General features: G+C 42.2%; 1 protein-coding gene and 1 long non-coding RNA gene across 3 annotated transcripts in view; one reads left to right on the top strand and one right to left on the bottom strand.

The window, feature by feature from the left end:
- Nucleotides 1–2,860: 2,860 nt before the first annotated feature.
- Nucleotides 2,861–4,182, bottom strand: LOC307026597. The gene is made up of 3 exons (XR_013804412.1): nucleotides 3,809–4,182; nucleotides 3,443–3,718; nucleotides 2,861–3,065 (listed from the first exon to the last, which is right to left on the bottom strand). It is a non-coding gene; the product is annotated as an uncharacterized lncRNA (long non-coding RNA).
- Nucleotides 4,183–4,587: 405 nt separating this feature from the next.
- xylb (xylulokinase homolog (H. influenzae)) overlaps nucleotides 4,588–17,443 on the top strand; it is a 17,547-nt gene continuing 4,691 nt past the window's right edge. Inside the window, exons 1-15 of one of the 2 annotated variants that reach the window (XM_079662105.1) lie at nucleotides 4,588–4,755; nucleotides 5,910–5,992; nucleotides 6,255–6,324; nucleotides 6,434–6,514; nucleotides 6,626–6,712; nucleotides 7,337–7,465; nucleotides 7,672–7,737; nucleotides 7,970–8,042; nucleotides 8,612–8,730; nucleotides 8,806–8,887; nucleotides 9,573–9,613; nucleotides 10,033–10,148; nucleotides 10,218–10,333; nucleotides 17,193–17,266; nucleotides 17,340–17,436. In XM_079662105.1, coding sequence (XP_079518231.1) covers nucleotides 4,699–4,755; nucleotides 5,910–5,992; nucleotides 6,255–6,324; nucleotides 6,434–6,514; nucleotides 6,626–6,712; nucleotides 7,337–7,465; nucleotides 7,672–7,737; nucleotides 7,970–8,042; nucleotides 8,612–8,730; nucleotides 8,806–8,887; nucleotides 9,573–9,613; nucleotides 10,033–10,148; nucleotides 10,218–10,333; nucleotides 17,193–17,266; nucleotides 17,340–17,436 — 1,291 coding nt within the window. In that variant the 5' untranslated portion in view covers nucleotides 4,588–4,698. Of the gene's footprint in view, nucleotides 4,756–4,861; nucleotides 5,028–5,909; nucleotides 5,993–6,254; nucleotides 6,325–6,433; nucleotides 6,515–6,625; nucleotides 6,713–7,336; nucleotides 7,466–7,671; nucleotides 7,738–7,969; nucleotides 8,043–8,611; nucleotides 8,731–8,805; nucleotides 8,888–9,572; nucleotides 9,614–10,032; nucleotides 10,149–10,217; nucleotides 10,334–17,192; nucleotides 17,267–17,339; nucleotides 17,437–17,443 lie in introns of those variants that run through there. The other variant, XM_079662106.1, reaches the window with a different exon arrangement.

The following is a 17,443-nucleotide window of genomic DNA, read 5'->3' as shown; positions in this document are numbered from 1 at the left end:
CCTCTCTCTCTCCAGAACCTCTCTCTCTCCAGAACCTCTCTCTCCAGAACCTCTCTCCAGAACCTCTCTCTCCAGAACCTCTCTCTCTCTCCAGAACCTCTCTCCAGAACCTCTCTCCAGAACCTCTCTCCTCTCTCCAGAACCTCTCTCCAGAACCTCTCTCTAGAACCTCTCTCTCCAGAACCTCTCTTTAGAACCTCTCTCTCCAGAACCTCTCTCCTCTCTCCAGAACCTCTCTCTCTCCAGAACCTCTCTCCAGAACCTCTCTCCTCTCTCCAGAACCTCTCTCCAGAACCTCTCTCTAGAACCTCTCTCTCCAGAACCTCTCTTTAGAACCTCTCTCTCCAGAACCTCTCTCTCTCTCCAGAACCTCCCTCTCTCTCCAGAACCTCTCTCTCTCTCTCCAGAACCTCTCTCTCTCCAGAACCTCCCTCTCTCTCCAGAACCTCTCTCTCTCCAGAACCTCCCTCTCTCTCCAGAACCTCTCTCTCTCTCTCCAGAACCTCTCTCTCTCCAGAACCTCTCTCTCTCTCTCCAGAACATCCCTCTCTCTCCAGAACCTCTCTCTCTCCAGAACCTCTCTCTCTCTCTCCAGAACCTCCCTCTCTCTCCAGAACCTCTCTCTCTTTCCAGAACCTCTCTCTCTCCAGAACCTCTCTCTCCAGAACCTCTCTCCAGAACCTCTCTCCAGAACCTCTCTCTCCAGAACCTCTCTCTCTCTCCAGAACCTCTCTCCAGAACCTCTCTCTCTCTCCAGAACCTCTCTCCAGAACCTCTCTCCAGAACCTCTCTGCAGAACCTCTCTCCAGAACCTCTCTCTCTCCAGAACCTCTCTCCTCTCTCCAGAACCTCTCTCTCTCTCCAGAACCTCTCTCTCTCCAGAACCTCTCTCCTCTCTCCAGAACCTCTCTCTCTCTCCAGAACCTCTCTCTAGAACCTCTCTCTCCAGAACCTCTCTTTAGAACCTCTCTCTCCAGAACCTCTCTCTCTCTCCAGAACCTCTCTCCTCTCTCCAGAACCTCTCTCTCCAGAACCTCTCTCTAGAACCTCTCTCTAGAACCTCTCTCTCCAGAACCTCTCTCTCCTCTCTCCAGAACCTCTCTCTCTAGAACCTCTCTCTCCAGAACCTCTCTCTCCTCTCTCCAGAACCTCTCTCTCTAGAACCTCTCTCTCCAGAACCTCTCTCCAGAACCTCTCTCTCCAGAACCTCTCTCTCTCTCCAGAACCTCTCTCCAGAACCTCTCTCCAGAACCTCTCTCCTCTCTCCAGAACCTCTCTCCAGAACCTCTCTCTAGAACCTCTCTCTCCAGAACCTCTCTTTAGAACCTCTCTCTCCAGAACCTCTCTCCTCTCTCCAGAACCTCTCTCTCTCCAGAACCTCTCTCCAGAACCTCTCTCCTCTCTCCAGAACCTCTCTCCAGAACCTCTCTCTAGAACCTCTCTCTCCAGAACCTCTCTTTAGAACCTCTCTCTCCAGAACCTCTCTCTCTCTCCAGAACCTCCCTCTCTCTCCAGAACCTCTCTCTCTCTCTCCAGAACCTCTCTCTCTCCAGAACCTCCCTCTCTCTCCAGAACCTCTCTCTCTCCAGAACCTCCCTCTCTCTCCAGAACCTCTCTCTCTCTCTCCAGAACCTCTCTCTCTCCAGAACCTCTCTCTCTCTCTCCAGAACATCCCTCTCTCTCCAGAACCTCTCTCTCTCCAGAACCTCTCTCTCTCTCTCCAGAACCTCCCTCTCTCTCCAGAACCTCTCTCTCTTTCCAGAACCTCTCTCTCTCCAGAACCTCTCTCTCCAGAACCTCTCTCCAGAACCTCTCTCCAGAACCTCTCTCTCCAGAACCTCTCTCTCTCTCCAGAACCTCTCTCCAGAACCTCTCTCTCTCTCCAGAACCTCTCTCCAGAACCTCTCTCCAGAACCTCTCTGCAGAACCTCTCTCCAGAACCTCTCTCTCTCCAGAACCTCTCTCCTCTCTCCAGAACCTCTCTCTCTCTCCAGAACCTCTCTCTCTCCAGAACCTCTCTCCTCTCTCCAGAACCTCTCTCTCTCTCCAGAACCTCTCTCTAGAACCTCTCTCTCCAGAACCTCTCTTTAGAACCTCTCTCTCCAGAACCTCTCTCTCTCTCCAGAACCTCTCTCCTCTCTCCAGAACCTCTCTCTCCAGAACCTCTCTCTAGAACCTCTCTCTAGAACCTCTCTCTCCAGAACCTCTCTCTCCTCTCTCCAGAACCTCTCTCTCTAGAACCTCTCTCTCCAGAACCTCTCTCTCCTCTCTCCAGAACCTCTCTCTCTAGAACCTCTCTCTGCAGAACCTCTCTCCAGAACCTCTCTCTCTCCAGAACCTCTCTCCTCTCTCCAGAACCTCTCTCTCTCTCCAGAACCTCTCTCTCTCCAGAACCTCTCTCCTCTCTCCAGAACCTCTCTCTCTCTCCAGAACCTCTCTCTAGAACCTCTCTCTCCAGAACCTCTCTTTAGAACCTCTCTCTCCAGAACCTCTCTCTAGAACCTCTCTCTCCAGAACCTCTCTCTCTCTCCAGAACCTCTCTCCTCTCTCCAGAACCTCTCTCTCCAGAACCTCTCTCTAGAACCTCTCTCTAGAACCTCTCTCTCCAGAACCTCTCTCTCCTCTCTCCAGAACCTCTCTCTCTAGAACCTCTCTCTCCAGAACCTCTCTCTAGAACCTCTCTCTCTAGAACCTCTCTCTCCTCTCTCCAGAACCTCTCTCTCTATAACCTCTCCCTCCAGAACCTCTCTCTCCTCTCTCCAGAACCTCTCTCTCCTCTCTCCAGAACCTCTCTCTAGAACCTCTCTCTCTAGAACCTCTCTCTCCTCTCTCCAGAACCTCTCTCTCTATAACCCCTCTCTCCAGAACCTCTCTCTCCTCTCTCCAGAACCTCTCAGGTAACTCACCTGTCCTGAGGAGAATCACCTGAGAGAGTTTCTGCTGCTCTCTGCTGCTCAGGTACTTTTCTCTGAGTAGAGACAGATCCATGATGCTCCTGAGCGCCTCTTCCTCCTGCTCCTCCTCCTCTTCCTCACTGACCACCAGCTGCTCCTTCTTCTGGATCCCTGCAGGAGGAACACGAGTCACCTTTACCTGCACACACCTTTTACCTGCACACACCTTTTACCTGCACACACCTTTTACCTGCACACACCTTTTACCTGCACACACCTTTTCTTCAGAATAAAATAAACATATTTTCAGTATAAAAAAATATTTAAAAAAATTAAGTTTAGCAAAAAATCTGAAAAAAATGTAAAAATTGTTTTTGAATTGATCTCAAACAAATATCATGAAATACAAAATATTTTCAGAATAAAGTACAATATTTTCAGAATAAAGTAAAAAATGTGTGTGTGTGTGTGTGTGTGTGTGTGTGTGTGTGTGTGTGTGTGTGTGTGTGTGTGTGTGTGTGTGTGTGTGTGTGTGTGTGTCTTATTACCGTGCAGCAGCTCCCCTCTGGGCGTCACACAGCAAAAGCAGGAGCAGGACATCCTGTTGGCATCACACACACACACACACAGACACACACACACACACACACACACACACACACACACACACACACACACACACACACACACACACCTGCTGCTGCTGCTGGAGTTGTATTCTCTGTCAGTAGAACCAGCCACCTGCAGCATGGAGACTCGTGGCGCGTTCAAAGCCCATCTGGAAGCTGGGATTGCACAGAACCTTCATCCAGGTGAGGAGACACCTGAGGAGAGAAGAGGAGGAGGAGAACCCGTGAAGAAATGAAGGAGAAATGTAGGAGAAATCAGGAGCAGACATGTTTCTACTGCGTTACCTGTGAGGCAGGAAGCTGGACTGATGAACACACACACACACACACACACACACACACACACACACACACACACACACACACTGAGCTGTGACTTTGACTGGTGTTTAAACAGTGGAGGACGTTGTGTTGTTGACTGTTCCTTTCACACACAATCTCAGGAACAAACACAACGTCCACTATTATCAGAGAAATGTAATATTAAACACCACAACACACCTGTACACACCTGTAGACCTCTGTGTGTAGTCAGTGTGGGTCTCTTTGTGTTCTCTTTGTAGTCTTTGTGTTCTCTTTGTAGTCCTGTAGTGTCTAATAATGATGAGATTTTGACTCAACAAACATTAAAAAGGTGGCACTTTGGGCTTATCTCTATTGCATACTTGCCATCATGTCATCATATTTATTTTATTAATTTTATTAATTAATTTTATTTATTTTATTTTATTTATTTTATTTATTTTATTTATTTTATTTATTTTATTTATGAAGTACTCCTAATTTATTTATTTTAAGGGTTAATATAGTTCAAAAAAAATTGTTATATTATTTAAATAATTTAACAATCACAGTGTGGAATATTTTACACTTACATTTTATTTATTATTTCTCTGTATTATTATTTGTACTTTTTCCAAATATTCCTGCAGTTTTTAAAGTAAACGTTCAATTTTTCAAATGATTAACTTATTATTAACATCAACGAGAGACTGTGTCACTGTCTCTTTAAATAATGAACCCGTGGTCCGCTGCCCCTCTGTGTGTGTGTGTGTGTGCGTGCGCGTGTGCGTGTGTGTGTGTGTGTGTGTGTGTGTGTGTGTGTGTGTGTGTGTGTGTGTGTGTGTGTGTGTGTGTGTGTGTGTGTGTGTGTGTGTGTGTGTGTGTGAAGCATCATGGCGGCTGCTCAGGACTCCTCTCTGTTTCTGGGTTTTGACTTCAGCACTCAGCAGGTAAGCCTCCTGGTTATTTCTCACCTGAACGCGACGCTGCACGCGTGTGATAGCGCGTGCGTGTTGGCGGGCACGCACAGTTTTATAGCGGGGTTTATTCTCGCGCAGATGCGGAAATGTGTGTGCAGATTGTTGACATAGTTGCATGTGAGGGTTGTGTGCGTGTGTCTGCAGGACTTTGTACTGCACGCTGTTTACCGGAGGTACATCGAGTACTCAGATGTCTAAAGTAACTAAGTACATTTACTCAAGTACTTAAGTATAATGTTCAGGTACTTGTACTTTACGAGAGTATGTCCATGTTATGCTACTGTGTACTTCTACTCCACTACATGTATTTAATACCTTTAGTTACTTCACAGATGTGGATGAATGATGTGAAATCTAATCAAGTGTTAAATCAGACTTTAGTTCCACCTGGAGTAAATCCACCAGCTACCCTGCAGTATACAAAGTCATTCAGACTAGCTGCACCTTTACCAGCTTTGAGAACACTTTCATGATCAATCATTATAAAACATATCATATCTATTTTTCTGAAATGGACCAATCTGCACCATGACTACTTTTACTGTCTTTCACTATATTTTGATGAGAATACTTTTCTACTTTTACTTGAGGAACATTTTGAATGCAGGACTTTTACTGTAACAGAGTATTCCTACACTCTGGTACTTCTACTTTTACTCAAGTACAGGATCTGAGTACTTCTACTTTTACTCAAGTACAAGACCTGAGTACTTCTACTTTGACTCAAGTACAAGATCTGAGTACTTCTACTTTTACTCAAGTACAAGATCTGAGTACTTCTACTTTGACTCAAGTACAAGATCAGAGTACTTCTACTTTTACTCAAGTACAAGACCTGAGTACTTCTACTTTTACTCAAGTACAAGATCTGAGTACTTCTACTTTTACTTTAAACTCCTGTATTCTTTAAAAAGACGTTGCTATTTTATGTTTATATATTTGTTATTGTTATTTTTATTAATTTGTACGTCATATATTTTAACAGTTTTTATTTCAAACAGATATTTGTTTCTGTGTTTCTATAAATGTCTTCTATTTTTCATTAATTAATTGAATACTTTATATATATATATATATATATATATATATATATAAATATAAATATCTCCTGTGTTCCCCGGCAGCTGAAGGTGGTGGCGATGGATGAGAGCCTGAACGTGGTTCATCAGAACAATGTGCAGTTTGACTCAGATCTACCTGAGTTTAGGTAACACACACACACACACACACACACACACACACACACACACACACACACACACACACACACACACACACACACACCAAACATTAAACACTAATAGTAGTACTTGTTGTAGTAGTCTGTGTCTACATATGGACATGTTTCTCTAAAGGCTTAAAGAGAGAGAGAGAATGTTTGGTGGAAAAACGTTCATTTCTACAACAGAAAATGTTCCACCTTTGAAAATATTGTTCTATCATTAAAGTCTTTAATTTTGAAACCCCAGGACTCAGGGAGGGGTTCATATCCACGCTGACAGACTGACGGTCACCTCGCCTGTCCTCATGTGGGTGAAGGTAGGACCAGTTAGAGACAATTTAACATTCATATAATGAGACCAGTTAAAGAAAGACCTCACTGTCTGGTGCTGCGTTCTGATTGGCTGTCGTGTGACTGCTTCATCAGGCTCTGGACATGCTTTTGGACAAGATGAAGGAGGCGGGGTTTGATTTCTCGAGGGTTAAAGCGCTCTCTGGCAGCGGACAGGTGAACGAACTACACACAGGAATAATGTTTATATATTTGTATTTTCACTAAGATGTCAATAAAAGTACGTAAACACTGACTGACATGTTTACCTGAATGTGTGTGTGTCAGCAACACGGCAGTGTGTTCTGGACCAGAGGGGCGGCTGAGACTCTGAAGAACCTCCAACCGGACCAGAGCCTGGAGACACTGCTGCAGGTGTGTGTGTGTGTGTGTGTGTGTGTGTGTGTGTGTGTGTGTGTGTGTGTGTGTGTGTGTGTGTGTGTGTGTGTGTGTGTGTGTGTGTGTGTGTGTGTGTGTGTGTGTGTGTGTGTGTGTGTGTGTGTGTGTGTGTGTGTGTGTGTGTGTGTGTGTGTGTGTGTGTGTGTGTGTGTGTGAGGACAGAGGGTCTAAGGACAGACGGTCTGAGGACAGAGGGTCTGAGGACAGACGGTCTGAGGACACAGGGTCTGAGGACAGAGGGGCTGAGGACAGAGGGGCTGAGAACACAGGCTCTGAGGACAGAGGGTCTAAGGACAGAGGGTCTGAGGACAGAGGGGCTGAGGACAGAGGGTATGAGGACAGAGGGTATGAGGACAGAGGGGCTGAGAACACAGGCTCTGAGGACAGAGGGTCTGAGGACAGAGGGTCTGAGGACAGAGGGGCTGAGGACAGACGGTCTGAGGACAGAGGGTCTGAGGACACAGGGTCTGAGGACAGAGGGTCTAAGGACAGAGGGTCTGAGGACACAGGGTGTCGTATTGATATTCTTTACAGACTGTGAAGTCCACATGTAACATTTGTGATATTGGGCTGTATGAATAAACATTGATTGATCACCAGGACAGCTTCTCAGTGCTGGCCTCTCCTGTGTGGATGGACTCCAGCAGCAGGAAGCAGTGTGATGCTCTGCAGGAAGCAGCAGGGGGCGCTCTGAGGCTCGCTCACATCACCGGCTCCACCGCCTATGAGGTCAGTGGCAAGTTCATTAACAGTGCAATCAACACAATGCTGCATTCATTTATGTCTAACTTATTATTATAATTTTTTGCTGTTCTTAATTTCCAGTTTTTATTTATTGACTCATTTGGTCCTATATGTACCTTTTTTGTTGCAAAAGAAACAAAACATGCTGTGTGTGTGTGTGTGTGTGTGTGTGTGTGTGTGTGTGTGTGCAGCGTTTCACAGGAAATCAGATTGCCAAAGTAAGAGCGACACGACCCGAGGAATTCCAGAAAACTGAGGTTCGTCTCCAGCTTCAGTTTGAATGTTTCTCTATTTTAACTTTGCAATAAATCTGTCATATGTCTGCAAAACATTTAGTGTGTGTGTGTGTGTGTGTGTGTGTGTGTGTGTGTGTGTGTGTGTGTGTGTGTGTGTGTGTGTGTGTGTGTGTGTGTGTGTGTGTGTGTGTGTGTGTGTGTGTGTGTGTGTGTGTGTGTGTGTGTGTGTGTGTGTGTGTGTGTGTGTGTATAGAGGATCTCATTGGTCAGCAGCTTCGCGGCGTCCCTCTTCCTCGGAGGTTACGCCTCCATCGACTACAGCGACGGTACTCAGACTGTTTCATGAAATCATCAAACTTATTATTTATTGACACCAAAAAAACACCATCATTTTATTTTGTAATCATTTAAAATGTATTTTACTGTTATTTTTATATCATATTTATTGAAAATGTTTTATTATTATTGCTCTATTTGTTTTCCCTCGACACATCAGTAGAAAACATGAATGAAATATCTTGATCTATTTCCTGAGCTACGGTCGGATCGGGTTTCCTTTGTTTCATAGAGTGAACAAACTAGTGATGAGCCGATGAGCAGTTCTAAGGTTGCTCGGTCTCATTACCCACATATTGTAATGTTTGTCTAACTGTTATTACACCTACCGGACGTCAATGATGTCTCTGTTACCAACATCCCTTCTGTTATTGTATAAAGTTTGTGAACATTGTATAAGATGCACATAAAAAAAGAGTACGATGAGAAGGGCAGGGTTTCAATGTGTACTGTTCCCTTGTTGCAGATGTTTGCTCCTCCCTGTAACTGCATTGCAACTGGTGAAATGCTCTCAACTGTCTTCTAAATAAAGAATTATATATCTCTGATCTCCCCTCAGGCTCGGGGATGAACCTGCTGGACATCCGGAGCAGAAACTGGTCTCAGATCTGTTTGGAGGCGGTTTCTCCTCAGCTGGACCTCCTGCTGGGAGACCCCAAACCCTCCTCCTCCATTCTGGTGGGTGTTTCACACTCGTGAGGACAGACAGGAAGTGAGGACACCTTTTAATGTGACACCTTCCCCGTCCTGCAGGGTCCCGTCTCCTCGTACTTTGTGCAGCGATACGGTTTCTCTGAGAGCTGCAGAGTGGTGGCTTTCACCGGAGACAACCCAGGTAAGTACATATATATATATATATATATATATATATATATATATATATATATACAGATATTCATGATTTAAAAACAGAGAATAAAATCCTGAATTTAATCTCAGGAGTTTTAATTCTTCATAAATTAATCAAATTTCAGAATATTATTCAAGTACATTTGTATTTTTTTCGTACATGTTTGACATTAATAAAAACATTTCTTCACAAATACTTCCCCTGTACCTTATTAATATTTATTTGTATTGATATAATTGATATGTATTGTATCTCATCTTTTCAATGGTTCTCAAACAAAGCCTTATTGATTTATTGCTATATTTATATATTGCTTTATTGTTTTTTTTACATATTGAGTTTCTCCCTGTAATTCTGTTGTCCGACCACAAGATGGTGCTGTTGTTGTGTGAGTTTGTGTAAATGCCAACTTTCAGTTAAAATATTTACCTTTACTTACATTAAATATTCTTCCCATTCTCAGTTTTCTTTATTCTAAATATATAATAATTTCCTAAAATAAGGACTTATTCTTTCCTCTTTTACTGGTTTATTTTAGAGCTTCCCTGTTTTAATAAAAACTCTGCTCCTTTTCGATGTATCTGTCAAGCTCATTAATCTGTGTGTCTTCAGCAGAGACCTGATAATAATATATATTTCTTTACTCATTAAATGTGTTTCCTCTCCTCAGCGTCTCTGGCAGGCATGAGGCTGCAGCAGGGAGACATCGCCGTGAGTTTCATATTGTTTACGTCCAAATAGTAAATATTAAAGAAAATAAAGCTGTAGGATAAATGTAGTGACGTAGAAGTATACATAGCAGGAAATATAAATACTCAAGTAAAATAAAAGGACCTCAATCTGTAGGAAATTATAACTATTTAACGAAAATATTGAAATATAGCAAAAGAAAAAAATCAAGAAATGTGTGCGAGATGTGTTTCCCGTTGTCTGAGGTGTCAAGTTGGTTCGTGTGTGTGTGTGTGTGTGTGTGTGTGTGTGTGTGTGTGTGTGTGTGTGTGTGTGTGTGTGTGTGTGTGTGTGTGTGTGTGTGTGTGTGTGTGTGTGTGTGTGTGTGTGTGTGTGTGTGTGTGTGTGTGTGTGTGTGTGTGTGTGTGTGTGTGTGTGTGTGTGTGTGTTTACCTTTGCAGGTGAGTCTGGGCACCAGCGATACGGTGTTTCTCTGGATTGCGGATCCTCGTCCGGCCCTGCAGGGTCACGTGTTCTGTAACCCCGTCAGAGAGCAGGCCTTCATGGCTCTGCTCTGGTAACTATCTGTTTTAAATCACCGTCACACTTCTTCCTGTTCATTTCTAACATCATCAATATTTATCAGTTTTAAGAACGGCTCTCTGACGAGGGAGCGCGTCAGGAACCAGTGTGCAGGTGCATCATGGGAACTTTTCTCCGCCGCCTTGAGAGACACGCCGCTGGGAAACAGAGGAAACATTGGTGAAGCTCACTTCCTTTTACTACAAACTCACTTTTTTGTACTACTGCCTCACTTCCTTTTACTACAACCTTACTTCCTTTCACTACAACCTTACTTCCTTTCACTACAACCTTACTTCCTTTTACTACTGCCTCACTTCCTTTTACTACAACCTTACTTCCTTGTACTACAACCTCACTTCCTTTTACTACAACCTTAATTCCTTGTACTACAACCTCACTTCCTTGTACTACAACCTCACTTCCTTGTACTACAACCTCACTTCCTTGTACTACAACCTCACTTCCTTGTACTACAACCTCACTTCTTTGTACTACAACCTCACTTCCTTGTACTACAACCTTACTTCCTTTTACGACGACCTCACTTCCTTTTACTACAACCTTACTTCCTTTCACTACAACCTCACTTCCTTTTACTACTGCCTCACTTCCTTTTACTACAACCTTACTTCCTTTCACTACAACCTTACTTCCTTTCACTACAACCTCACTTCCTTTTACTACTGCCTCACTTCCTTTTACTACAACCTTACTTCCTTTTACTACTGCCTCACTTCCTTTTACTACAACCTCACTTCCTTTTACTACAACCTCACTTCCTTTTACTACTGCCTCACTTCCTTTTACTACAACCTTACTTCCTTTTACGACAACCTCACTTCCTTTTACTACAACCTTACTTCCTTTCACTACAACCTTACTTCCTTTCACTACAACCTTACTTCCTTGTACTACAACCTTACTTCCTTTCACTACAACCTTACTTCCTTTCACTACAACCTCACTTCCTTGTACTACAACCTTACTTCCTTTCACTACAACCTTACTTCCTTTCACTACAACCTTACTTCCTTGTACTACAACCTTACTTCCTTTCACTACAACCTTACTTCCTTTCACTACAACCTCACTTCCTTTTACTACAACCTCACTTCCTTTTACTACAACCTTAATTCCTTGTACTACAACCTCACTTCCTTGTACTACAACCTTAATTCCTTGTATTACAACCTCACTTCCTTTCACTACAACCTCACTTCCTTTTACTACAACCTCACTTCCTTGTACTACAACCTCACTTCCTTTTAATACAACCTCACTTCCTTGTACTACAACCTCACTTCCTTTTACTACAACCTCACTTCCTTTTACTACAACCTCACTTCCTTGTACTACAACCTCACTTCTTTGTACTACAACCTCACTTCCTTGTACTACAACCTTACTTCCTTTTACGACAACCTCACTTCCTTTTACTACAACCTTACTTCCTTTCACTACAACCTCACTTCCTTTTACTACTGCCTCACTTCCTTTTACTACAACCTTACTTCCTTTCACTACAACCTTACTTCCTTTCACTACAACCTTACTTCCTTGTACTACTGCCTCACTTCCTTTTACTACAACCTTACTTCCTTTTACTACTGCCTCACTTCCTTTTACTACAACCTCACTTCCTTTTACTACAACCTTAATTCCTTGTACTACAACCTCACTTCCTTTTACTACAACCTTAATTCCTTGTACTACAACCTCACTTCCTTTTACTACAACCTCACTTCCTTGTACTACAACCTCACTTCCTTTTACTACAACCTCACTTCCTTTTACTACAACCTCACTTCCTTGTACTACAACCTCACTTCTTTGTACTACAACCTCACTTCCTTGTACTACAACCTTACTTCCTTTTACGACGACCTCACTTCCTTTTACTACAACCTTACTTCCTTTCACTACAACCTCACTTCCTTTTACTACTGCCTCACTTCCTTTTACTACAACCTTACTTCCTTTCACTACAACCTTACTTCCTTTCACTACAACCTCACTTCCTTTTACTACTGCCTCACTTCCTTTTACTACAACCTTACTTCCTTTTACTACTGCCTCACTTCCTTTTACTACAACCTCACTTCCTTTTACTACTGCCTCACTTCCTTTTACTACAACCTTACTTCCTTTTACTACAACCTCACTTCCTTTTACTACAACCTTACTTCCTTTCACTACAACCTCACTTCCTTTCACTACAACCTCACTTCCTTTTACTACAACCTCACTTCCTTTTACTACAACCTCACTTCCTTTTACTACAACCTTACTTCCTTGTACTACAACCTTACTTCCTTTCACTACAACCTTACTTCCTTTCACTACAACCTCACTTCCTTTTACTACAACCTCACTTCCTTTTACTACAACCTTAATTCCTTGTACTACAACCTCACTTCCTTGTACTACAACCTTAATTCCTTGTATTACAACCTCACTTCCTTTCACTACAACCTCACTTCCTTTTACTACAACCTTACTTCCTTTCACTACAACCTTACTTCCTTTCACTACAACCTTACTTCCTTTTACTACTGCCTCACTTCCTTTTACTACAACCTTACTTCCTTGTACTACAACCTCACTTCCTTTTACTACAACCTTAATTCCTTGTACTACAACCTCACTTCCTTGTACTACAACCTCACTTCCTTGTACTACAACCTCACTTCCTTGTACTACAACCTCACTTCCTTGTACTACAACCTCACTTCTTTGTACTACAACCTCACTTCCTTGTACTACAACCTTACTTCCTTTTACGACGACCTCACTTCCTTTTACTACAACCTTACTTCCTTTCACTACAACCTCACTTCCTTTTACTACTGCCTCACTTCCTTTTACTACAACCTTACTTCCTTTCACTACAACCTTACTTCCTTTCACTACAACCTCACTTCCTTTTACTACTGCCTCACTTCCTTTTACTACAACCTTACTTCCTTTTACTACTGCCTCACTTCCTTTTACTACAACCTCACTTCCTTTTACTACAACCTCACTTCCTTTTACTACTGCCTCACTTCCTTTTACTACAACCTTACTTCCTTTTACGACAACCTCACTTCCTTTTACTACAACCTTACTTCCTTTCACTACAACCTTACTTCCTTTCACTACAACCTTACTTCCTTGTACTACAACCTTACTTCCTTTCACTACAACCTTACTTCCTTTCACTACAACCTCACTTCCTTGTACTACAACCTTACTTCCTTTCACTACAACCTTACTTCCTTTCACTACAACCTTACTTCCTTGTACTACAACCTTACTTCCTTTCACTACAACCTTACTTCCTTTCACTACAACCTCACTTCCTTTTACTACAACCTCACTTCCTTTTACTACAACCTTAATTCCTTGTACTACAACCTCACTTCCTTGTACTACAACCTTAATTCCTTGTATTACAACCTCACTTCCTTTCACTACAACCTCACTTCCTTTTACTACAACCTCACTTCCTTGTACTACAACCTCACTTCCTTTTAATACAACCTCACTTCCTTGTACTACAACCTCACTTCCTTTTACTACAACCTCACTTCCTTTTACTACAACCTCACTTCCTTGTACTACAACCTCACTTCTTTGTACTACAACCTCACTTCCTTGTACTACAACCTTACTTCCTTTTACGACAACCTCACTTCCTTTTACTACAACCTTACTTCCTTTCACTACAACCTCACTTCCTTTTACTACTGCCTCACTTCCTTTTACTACAACCTTACTTCCTTTCACTACAACCTTACTTCCTTTCACTACAACCTTACTTCCTTGTACTACTGCCTCACTTCCTTTTACTACAACCTTACTTCCTTTTACTACTGCCTCACTTCCTTTTACTACAACCTCACTTCCTTTTACTACAACCTTAATTCCTTGTACTACAACCTCACTTCCTTTTACTACAACCTTAATTCCTTGTACTACAACCTCACTTCCTTTTACTACAACCTCACTTCCTTGTACTACAACCTCACTTCCTTTTACTACAACCTCACTTCCTTTTACTACAACCTCACTTCCTTGTACTACAACCTCACTTCTTTGTACTACAACCTCACTTCCTTGTACTACAACCTTACTTCCTTTTACGACGACCTCACTTCCTTTTACTACAACCTTACTTCCTTTCACTACAACCTCACTTCCTTTTACTACTGCCTCACTTCCTTTTACTACAACCTTACTTCCTTTCACTACAACCTTACTTCCTTTCACTACAACCTCACTTCCTTTTACTACTGCCTCACTTCCTTTTACTACAACCTTACTTCCTTTTACTACTGCCTCACTTCCTTTTACTACAACCTCACTTCCTTTTACTACTGCCTCACTTCCTTTTACTACAACCTTACTTCCTTTTACGACAACCTCACTTCCTTTTACTACAACCTTACTTCCTTTCACTACAACCTTACTTCCTTTCACTACAACCTCACTTCCTTTTACTACAACCTCACTTCCTTTTACTACAACCTCACTTCCTTTTACTACAACCTTACTTCCTTTCACTACAACCTTACTTCCTTTCACTACAACCTCACTTCCTTTTACTACAACCTCACTTCCTTTTACTACAACCTTAATTCCTTGTACTACAACCTCACTTCCTTGTACTACAACCTTAATTCCTTGTATTACAACCTCACTTCCTTTCACTACAACCTCACTTCCTTGTACTACAACCTCACTTCCTTTTAATACAACCTCACTTCCTTGTACTACAACCTCACTTCCTTGTACTACAACCTCACTTCCTTGTACTACAACCTCACTTCCTTTTACTACAACCTCACTTCCTTTTACTACAACCTTAATTCCTTGTACTACAACCTCACTTCCTTTTACTACAACCTTAATTCCTTGTACTACAACCTCACTTCCTTTTACTACAACCTCACTTCCTTGTACTACAACCTCACTTCCTTGTACTACAACCTCACTTCCTTTTACTACAACCTCACTTCCTTTTACTACAACCTCACTTCCTTGTACTACAACCTCACTTCTTTGTACTACAACCTCACTTCCTTGTACTACAACCTTACTTCCTTTTACGACGACCTCACTTCCTTTTACTACTGCCTCACTTCCTTTTACTACAACCTTACTTCCTTTCACTACAACCTTACTTCCTTTCACTACAACCTCACTTCCTTTTACTACTGCCTTACTTCCTTTTACTACAACCTTACTTCCTTTCACTACAACCTTACTTCCTTTCACTACAACCTCACTTCCTTTTACTACTGCCTCACTTCCTTTTACTACAACCTTACTTCCTTTTACTACTGCCTCACTTCCTTTTACTACAACCTCACTTGCTTTTACTACTGCCTCACTTCCTTTTACTACAACCTTACTTCCTTTTACGACAACCTCACTTCCTTTTACTACAACCTTACTTCCTTTCACTACAACCTTACTTCCTTTCACTACAACCTCACTTCCTTTTACTACAACCTCACTTCCTTTTACTACAACCTCACTTCCTTTTACTACAACCTTACTTCCTTGTACTACAACCTTACTTCCTTTCACTACAACCTTACTTCCTTTCACTACAACCTCACTTCCTTTTACTACAACCTCACTTCCTTTTACTACAACCTTAATTCCTTGTACTACAACCTCACTTCCTTGTACTACAACCTTAATTCCTTGTATTATAACCTCACTTCCTTTCACTACAACCTCACTTCCTTTTACTACAACCTCACTTCCTTGTACTACAACCTCACTTCCTTTTAATACAACCTCACTTCCTTGTACTACAACCTCACTTCCTTGTACTACAACCTCACTTCCTTGTACTACAACCTCACTTCCTTTTACTACAACCTCACTTCCTTGTACTACAACCTCACTTCTTTGTACTACAACCTCACTTCCTTGTACTACAACCTTACTTCCTTTTACGACGACCTCACTTCCTTTTACTACAACCTTACTTCCTTTCACTACAACCTCACTTCCTTTTACTACTGCCTCACTTCCTTTTACTACAACCTTACTTCCTTTCACTACAACCTTACTTCCTTTCACTACAACCTCACTTCCTTTTACTACTGCCTCACTTCCTTTTACTACAACCTTACTTCCTTTTACTACTGCCTCACTTCCTTTTACTACAACCTCACTTCCTTTTACTACAACCTCACTTCCTTTTACTACTGCCTCACTTCCTTTTACTACAACCGTACTTCCTTTTACGACAACCTCACTTCCTTTTACTACAACCTTACTTCCTTTCACTACAACCTTACTTCCTTTCACTACAACCTCACTTCCTTTTACTACAACCTCACTTCCTTTTACTACAACCTCACTTCCTTTTACTACAACCTTACTTCCTTGTACTACAACCTTACTTCCTTTCACTACAACCTTACTTCCTTTCACTACAACCTCACTTCCTTTTACTACAACCTCACTTCCTTTTACTACAACATTAATTCCTTGTACTACAACCTCACTTCCTTGTACTACAACCTTAATTCCTTGTATTACAACCTCACTTCCTTTCACTACAACCTCACTTCCTTTTACTACAACCTCACTTCCATGTACTACAACCTCACTTCCTTTTAATACAACCTCACTTCCTTGTACTACAACCTCACTTCCTTTTACTACAACCTCACTTCTTTTTACTACAACCTTACTTCCTTGTACTACAACCTTACTTCCTTTCACTACAACCTTACTTCCTTTCACTACAACCTCACTTCCTTTTACTACAACCTCACTTCCTTTTACTACAACATTAATTCCTTGTACTACAACCTCACTTCCTTGTACTACAACCTTAATTCCTTGTATTACAACCTCACTTCCTTTCACTACAACCTCACTTCCTTTTACTACAACCTCACTTCCATGTACTACAACCTCACTTCCTTTTAATACAACCTCACTTCCTTGTACTACAACCTCACTTCCTTGTATTACAACCCATTATATTACATTTCTCTCTCTGACTTGTTATCTGTTTTGCCTCCAGGCTTTTATTTTGACAGTCAGGAGATCACGCCTCCTGCAGTCGGAGTTCATCTCTTCGACCCTCAGGACGTCCAGGTGAGTTTCTATCATCCCCTCACCTCACCTGAGCCTTTCCTATCCTCCCTGAATCACCTCTCCCCCCCTGCAGGTGTGCTCCTTCAGTCCTCAGGTGGAGGTGCGCTCGCTGATCGAGGGTCAGTTTCTGTCCCGGAGGCTCCATGCTGAGCGGCTGGGATACTCCATCAGTAAGAC

This window comes from Notothenia rossii (assembly GCF_949606895.1).
Source record: "Notothenia rossii genome assembly, chromosome: 12".
NCBI classification, from domain to species: domain Eukaryota; kingdom Metazoa; phylum Chordata; class Actinopteri; order Perciformes; family Nototheniidae; genus Notothenia; species Notothenia rossii.
This window is presented reverse-complemented; position numbering and strand designations above follow the sequence as displayed.